The sequence below is a fragment of the Nelumbo nucifera genome, chromosome 3, assembly GCF_055504915.1.
Source record: "Nelumbo nucifera cultivar China Antique chromosome 3, China Antique-T2T, whole genome shotgun sequence".
In the NCBI taxonomy this organism is placed as follows: Eukaryota; Viridiplantae; Streptophyta; class Magnoliopsida; order Proteales; family Nelumbonaceae; genus Nelumbo; species Nelumbo nucifera.
This window is the reverse complement of record NC_142651.1, coordinates 10,585,782-10,594,315: the sequence shown is the minus strand read 5'-3', so window position 1 is coordinate 10,594,315 and position 8,534 is coordinate 10,585,782. Positions and strand designations below refer to the sequence as shown.

The 8,534-nt window shown below is 31.4% G+C and overlaps 1 protein-coding gene across 1 annotated transcript in view; it reads right to left on the bottom strand.

Annotated features, from left to right (window-relative positions):
• Positions 1–956: 956 nt before the first annotated feature.
• The window catches only part of LOC104595345 (WAT1-related protein At1g60050-like), a 28,983-nt gene continuing 21,405 nt past the window's right edge, over positions 957–8,534 (bottom strand). Inside the window, exons 10-14 of the mRNA XM_010256049.3 lie at positions 8,379–8,492; positions 2,682–2,931; positions 2,433–2,591; positions 2,029–2,180; positions 957–1,277 (exon numbers count right to left, since the gene is read on the bottom strand). Coding sequence (XP_010254351.2) covers positions 1,145–1,277; positions 2,029–2,180; positions 2,433–2,591; positions 2,682–2,931; positions 8,379–8,492 — 808 coding nt within the window. The 3' untranslated portion in view covers positions 957–1,144. The remainder of the gene's footprint in view (positions 1,278–2,028; positions 2,181–2,432; positions 2,592–2,681; positions 2,932–8,378; positions 8,493–8,534) is intronic.

Here is an 8,534-nt window from a genome sequence, read left to right as displayed (position 1 = left end):
CGAAAACAGGTCTCATTTGATCCATTTTACATCATAGCGTGTTCACTCACAACCTATATATGGGTTTTTTTGCAACCCAACGATGCTTTTGAGTCAGTATTTGTGCCAACGATGCTTTTGAAGCATATCCTGATCATTTTTTAAAATGCAAACTAGCATGTGAAAGGCAAAAAAACAAGTTTATGTATTTATTATTTGCAGTAGGTTAAAAGGAAAGGAGAAGAGGAGGGTGGGTGATGTTGACAACTTGCATTCCCTTTCATTAGATCTTATGTTTAAGCCATTAATTTTTATTTTCTCTCATTAAATTTTATATCTAAATCATTTTTTTCATCAATAAATTCTACTAATTAGATCTAAATTCATTACTTTTAATATTATTCATATTTTAAAGTAATTGACCTTTTACCAAAAAATTGGCCGAGGAATACAACCATTCTTCCATCTAGGTGGTGCATAATAAATTCAAACATCGAGGTCAAATGGATCAACCCATTATGTCAGTTAAAGAACAATTTTTTTTAAATAAAAATAAAACAAACAAACATTGTAAAGATAACAAATCTATAGAAAATTTTGGGCACATCTTTAATATTTTCTATTAATTGTGTTAAAGAAAAATAATTATAATGAATAAGACTTGTTTTTCTTAATGATGAAAATGAGATACAAAATTAAAACTGACCTAACAATAAAATTATTTTCTTGTTTAGTAATAAATCAACAATTTAACCTTTTGGATCAAATGCATTAACAATTGATATCATAATTAAATAATAAAAAGCAAAAATATAAAAATACAAAACGAGCAACCCATGAATTTTGATGAATAGCATATGATTAGTTGCCTCTTTTATGATGCAGGCTGATTAGCTATAAGTTTTTTTTATATGCCTTTTCGGTATGATACATATATATATACATACACATTCATATATACACACATCCAACAATACTTTAACTTCGTTTAGCTCCACGTCCCTATTTCATTTTTTCATGGCCCCAGTTGAGAATACAGCATCCATAAAAACAAGAAGAAAAAGAAAGGAAAAAGAAATCTCATTTGCCTCTCTTCTTTATTTTTCTTATTCCTCTTGTGTGTGTTGCCCAATAGTGGTACAAGATTCAATACTCTCATCTTGTTTTATAACAAAGGGACCCTTTCGGTGGTTGACATCAAGCTATACTCTTCAATATCCTTGGCAATTTTCCACTCTTTTGCTTTCCCCCACATCACAGCATAAAATCCAACGGAGATTATAGCTGATCCCACCACACTGCACAGAATTCCAATTATATTATAAATATCACTACTTTCTCCTAGACACAACAACAAAACAAACACTCTAAAGCTCTGTTTGGCTTATAAGAGAACAGTGCAGCACAGATCCAGAAGGAAGGTGCCCCTTTCCATTGTTTCGCCCCTGAACTCTTTTTCTTTTCATTCCACTTTTCCACACCCGACTAGGGGTGATCATATGCCTGGATAGGCTGGCCAGGCTTTGCACTTATGATAAGGGCTATAGTTTAGGCCCGGGCCCGGCCCAGCCCACAGTTCTGGGCCTAAAACATAAGTCCTATCCCAGGTTTATATGGGCTCAGGCCGGGCCTGATTCTGGGGCAATATCTTTCATATATAAAACATTAAATATTTATAATATTTTATATTAAATAATATAACATGTATATAAACTTATTTTGTACATTATCTAATATAAAATATTACATATAATATAGATTATACATGTCACGGTATAATATTTATATATAAAATATATAATATAATGTAAAATAACATGTATACATATGTATACATTATACAGAAAATGTAGAAGTTTAAATATATACAGGGCCAGGCTTTAAGTATTAACCCTAATCCCAACCCTAAAATTTACGGGCCGGATGTGACCCGGGCCCGCACAAAACCCAGGCCCAAGCACAGAATTTCAGGGCTGGGCTGAAATGATCACCCCTACATCTGACTAACTCAAACACAAGTAGAGAGAGAATATATATATAAATATGTACCTCCCAAGATAGAGACTGTCTCGAAGGAAGGTGCTACTCGTTACAACTGCAATAACAATTCCAAAGGGCTTGAACATTGCCACATAGACGGGCCCATTCTTTCCTAAGCACCACAAGTTAACAAGGGAACGAATTGCACATCCAAAAATTGCCTGCACCAAATTCACATCACTGCACGTACTTAAACAACCAGTTTCTATGAATTCAAAAAAAGCAGGTTGGTCTCAATGAATAATGATCCATCTACCCTGTGAAACAAAACAGGCCCACTATATGCCTAGGTTTCGTCTTCATCTAATTAAAGGCCCAACCCATAAGGATGGGCTTCAGCTTAACCATAATTCTGATGGTGTGGGCGATATTCTACAGGTTTAATGCGAAGAAACCATATATAGATTGCTTACCGCATAGATAATAGCGATCAACTCCAGATTAGGCCTTAATCTCCAAGCACTTGGATCTCTTTCTGCAACCAGAGAGATGAGTGTTGTTTGGATGGAGGCAAAGAAACAATAAAAGAAGGCTATCGGAAATTCTGCTTGGTAGTCGTTAACGATTGAGGCCTGCCAATACCCAATATAAAAAGGAAACCAGATGGATTCAGACATTATCTCCAACTATCTATATGCTGGGTTTGGGTGGAACTTAATTACCTGAATAATATGCAAAAATGCAACAACCAAAGTATGAAGTGAAAGGAGAAAACCACCGAAGACCCAGCTGGATTTTGGAAAGAGTAGAAGTTGCTGATGATGATGATGATCGGACGAGTTGGAAGTTGATGAAGTGCGGATGATTGATGGGCCTCTATAAAAAGTCACTACAAAGGCCCCTGTGACTGATACCAAGGTACCCAAGAGTTTAGCCTGACCATATGAGCTTTTCAAAGAGAGACGCTCCATCCTGAAGACAAACTATCGTCAGGTCAGGTGTCTAATCAACAATGCATCAATTGGACATTGAAGAGATCCTGGGTTTCACTTCACTTTGAAGATGAACTGGGCCAAATTTGTCTTTAAGATCTCTTTCAAAATTTATATTTTTATAACACCCTTTGGACAGTGATAAGTATTTCTATTTAAATTCACTGAAGGCTCTACACAAAACACAAATAAGTTTTTTTTCCTTTTAATCCGACCACACTGAAAGCCTTTTCTTACATGATAGACATATCAAGTGATGAGTTGGGGCCATTATCCAAGTATCACAACCTATCTTTCAAAATACATTCAGTTGGTCGTCACTTGGCACCCCTCCCTTTGAGGAGGTCTTAATTGGTTCACACTTCAACTCTGTGAATGGTAGAAAATTTTTAAGGGAGAATGACGGTTCAGCCCAGGGTCAGAATTTTTAGGCCTAAAGTATAGTTGGTATAGGTGCCAGCTCGGAATTGATATCAATTCATAGGCGAGCAAGAGCATTAGTGTATAGAATGGGGGGTTTTTGACAATTTGAATATTTACAAGTCTATAGTGAAATTCAGAAATCTGCATTGGATCTGTTTGTACTTTTTCGAATTTCTTTTAGTGGCTGCTTGGGAGATTCCTGTGCATGACACATCCCATTTATGTTAAACTCATACTTAAATGGCTGCTGGGGAGATTCCTGGAAACATCAAAGCTAAGGATTTCCATGTTTTTACAGTGTGTGAATAGTTTTTGCTTGGAGGGACTCGCATGGCTGTGTACTCTACCACTACTAACACAATAACCCTGTTAACTGGGTCCAGGATACAGCACCCCCACCCCTGTGGCCTGCGGAGGCATCAAATGTACCATAGAAAAGAAACAATGGGAGCATCTCTGCACATCCCCTATATATGTGTATGATCTGCAACATAATTTTTTGCAAGAAAAAACTCTCTACATATTCTGCAAGCATGAGAATCCATCTACAGGAACATCTCTCCATAAATTTAACATACCACAGGAGATGATCCTGGAGCTGTAAAGTGCACCGTGCCACCAATGGGCTGGCACAATATAGGCTGTGCCACGGTCCAGTTCAGTCACTATAGCAATTGGGTCGTGCCACCCGCTATAATATAGATGGCCTGTAACCACAATCAATGTTTTAAACACCGACCTGGAGGTCAAACCATTTTAGCCTCTGGGTCAGATTGTGCCACACAAGCAAATCTATAAACATAAAATAATATTTGTATGCATATATTACATCTACAAAATAAGTATACATTTTTATTGATAAAATACATGTTTATACACACCTACACAATATATATATTAAACCACTTGGGTTAGACGATTTTTTACCAGGTCCATATTTTTTGACCAAATGGTGAATTTCAATAGATTCAGACCCAAAATCAAGACCGAATGATAATTTAACAGTTCAACCTGTTAGGTCAAGAGCGGGTTGAAAACATTGCCCACATTACACCTCTAGATGTTCCTAATGTGCAGCTCGATTCTATGTGCAGAGTTATTGTAAGAGATCAGGGTTCTATAAAATCACTATATGTGACACGATATTTTTCATAGAAATTTATGTTTATATTACCTATAAAAGTGTGAATAAGGTATTGGCTTCTGGAATTTTTCTTTACTAAAATACCCCTTCTCTTAAATTTGATTCACTCTATTGTAAGGGCAGAAAATGTAAACAAAATAATACTATTAAATACATTCAATTACCTCTCATTAAGTCTCACATTTAAGTCATTAAATAAATAAGATCCTTTCTCATTGAATCCAACACTAATACTTTTGTTTCTCATATTAAATTCTACTAATAAATCTATACACAATAATTATTAATACAATGAAATTTTGATATTTTTAAAATAAACCTAGAAATGAAATCACATTTTTCCATCTAGGTGGTGGGTAAGTAGTTCAACCATTTGGGTCAAATGGATAATTCCATGATGTCATAAATAAATAATAAAAACTTAGAAATACAAAAAATACGAAAATATAGAAAATAAAGAAATTTTGAAAAAAATTGGACACAATTATATTATTATACATTTGTCACATTAAAAAAATAAGTATGATAGGATAGGCATAGTTTTATTAATGATTGACACTGAATATACCACTTAAAACTGACGGGAAATGAAACAATTTTCCTATCTAGAGGTGGGTTAGTGGTTCAACTTTTTAGGTCAAATGGATTAACTCATGATGTATAATTAAAAATAAAATTTTTAAAATAGAATAATACAAAAAATACAAAACAATTTTGGGCACATCTATTATAGGGGTGAGCATAATTCGGTTAAAACCGAACTGAAAATTTTGGTTTGTTTTTTTTAGAGTTTCTGTTAATTCAGTTTTTAGAATTAGAAATTCGTTTAACCAAATAAACTGAACTTTTGTATATCATATGCAATATATAATATATAATATAATGAAATTTGCTTTCATAATATATATTATATATTATATGTTATAATATATATAGTATAGCATATACATTATTAAAATTTGGTTTTAATCAAAATAACTAAAAGTCGAATAAAAAAATTTTGGTTTTTCAATTATTCGGTTTCGATTTGGTTTTAAAAATTTTCAATTTATTTGGATCGGTTTTTAATTGAATAAACCGAATGCTCACCCCTACATCTATAATATTATATCTTAATCACATAAACAAAAAAATAAGTATAATGAATAATAATTATTTTATAAGTGATATAAATTAAATGAAAATTTTAAAATCAGATTGAAAATGAAACCATTTTCATATCTAGATGGTTGGTCAACAATCTAATCTTTCAAGTAAAATGGGTCAATTTATGATGTCATAACTAAGTAATAAATATTAAAAAAATATATAGAAACTCAAAGAAAAATATAAGCTTTGTATGAAGCATTTTGCTACAGTTCTAATGTTACATATTCATAATATTAAATATGAAAATAAGAATGACTTTTATTAATGATGAAAATGGAATAAAAGATTTAAGTAGAAAATGCAATTAAAATAATAATATCAAGTGTATTTAATTATTACCTCTCATCAAGTCTCACATTTAAATCATTAAATAAATCACATTCTCTCTCTCTCTCTCACATTCAATCCAATATTTATACTTTTGTTTCTCAGCATTAAATTCCACTAATAAATCAATACACAATAGTTATGAATATAATGAAATTTTACATTTTTAAAATAAACCTAGAAATAAAATCATATTTTTCCATCTAGGTGGTGATTAAGTAGTTCAACCATTTGGGTCAAATGGATAATTCCATGATGTCATAAATAAATAATAAATAGAAATATAAAAATATAGAAAATAATGAAATTTTGAAAATTTTGGACACATTTCTATTATTATATATTTGTCATATTAAAAAATATATATGATTAAATAGACATAATTTTATTAATGATGGACAAGGAATATAGAACTTAAAACCAATGGGAAATGAAACAATTTTCCTATATAGGGGGCGTATTAGTGGTTCAACCTTTCAGATCAAATTGGTTAACTCATGATGTATAATTAAAAATAAAATTTTTAAAAAATAATAATACAAAAAAAATACAAAACAATTTTGGGCACATCTATAATATTATATATTAATCATATAAATAAAAATAAGTATCATAAATAATAATTATTTTATTAGTAATATAAATTAAATGCAAAAATTAAAACCAGTTTGAAAATGAAACCAATTCCATATCTAGATGGTAAGTTAACATTCTAATCTTCTAGGTCAAATGGATCAATCTATAATATTATAACTAAGAAATAAATATTAAAAAAATATATATAAGCTTTGTATAAAGCATTTTGATACAATTATAATGTTATATATTGCATAATATTAAACAAAAATAAATATGAAAATAAGAATTACTTTTATTAATGATAAAAATGAAATACAATATTTAAAATCAACCAAAAAAGCAAAATGTTTTTTCCATCCAAGTGGTGGATTAGTGGTTCAACTGTCCATATCAAATGGATCAACAAATGATGTTATAATTAAATAATAAAATACACAAAATTATAGAAAAATGTAGATAAATTTATTTAGGTACATTCTATGTTATTATATATTCATCATATAAAAAAAGTGATAAATGAGAATTATTTTCATTAATGATAGAAATGGGATAAAAATTAGGAAAAAAAAGCATTAATGTCTAACACATGACTCCACTAACTATGTCAAATGGTTCCATGATTTAGTTAGCTAGGCCACCGTAGGCAAGTGGTTTGGTGGTAAATGAACCTACAATCTTGAATTGGGTGGCGGGCTAATCAATCTAATAAATTAATTTGACCCCAATATTAAAAACCAATATCAAACAAGATATTGGAATTGCATTTCCTCTTGTTAAATAAGTAATTTTTATTATGTCATAAATTAAATAATAAAAAATATAAATATAATTTTTTTTATAAATTTTATGGAAAAAAATTGAACATGTATTAATATTATATATTCTTCATCATGGTTTTTAAAAACGAAGCGGTGATTGAACCGGTCAGGGGTCCGGTTATCGGTTCGAATGGTTCGACCGTTCTGACAAAAAAAATAAAAATAATTAAAATTTTAAAAAACGGTCAAAACCGTTCGAACAGTTCAAATGGTTAACCGGCTGGTTCAGTGGTTTGCTGACCAAAATCAACGGTTTTGGGGGAAAAAGCGGTTTTGGAGGAAAACGGAACCGGTCAGGTGACCGGTTCCTGGTTTTTCCAGTCCGACTGTCCGGTCCGATTTTGAAAATAGTGTTCTTCATATTAAACAAAAATATATTTGAAAATGAGAATTATTGTTTGTAAAAATAGAAATAGCTAAAATACAAAAAAAAACAAATTAATGTATTAACCATAACCCATTTTCCTAGTTAAATAGGTTAGTGGTTCTACCGGTAAGAACACATTTGGTTCTTGACCAACATGGTGTTTGGAAGCGTGGGCGCGTTTTGTGACCGATTTTTAAGAAAAAACGTCCATATCCATTTTTCATATATGTGCTGATAGGTAAGCACTATCATTTTTCAATTGGCATTTCATGCATCGGTGGGGTCCCAATTTTCGAGACATGTCCGATTTTTTAATAATCGGCTGAACCAAACAATGAGATACATGGATGTTTGTTGAAACGCCTATGTGGATCCGACGTGGCACCGTTTTTCTGAAAAACGGCCATGATTCCAAACATCCCCAAATCTTTTTTTTTTGCAATAAATTGGTTTAAATTAAAACATAATAAAAAATATGTCCAATTGACAAATTAATAAATTCTAACTCTATAATTGTTGAAAAATTTAATGAGCATTTAAAGTTTTTTTTGTAGAATAAGAACATTTGAAGTTAATCACATCCAACGAATAGAGAGAGAGAACAAAAGGCGGAACCTGACCTGAAGATTAAAGCAAGGATGAAGACAAAAGCTGGAAGAGTGTTGTCTACTGCTGAGCTAAGAGTGGGAGAGCTGCTTCGAATACCTTCGAATTGAAGTATCTGTGCAGTGCAACTGCAAGGAACACATGCCATCTATCTATATTTAAAATAATAG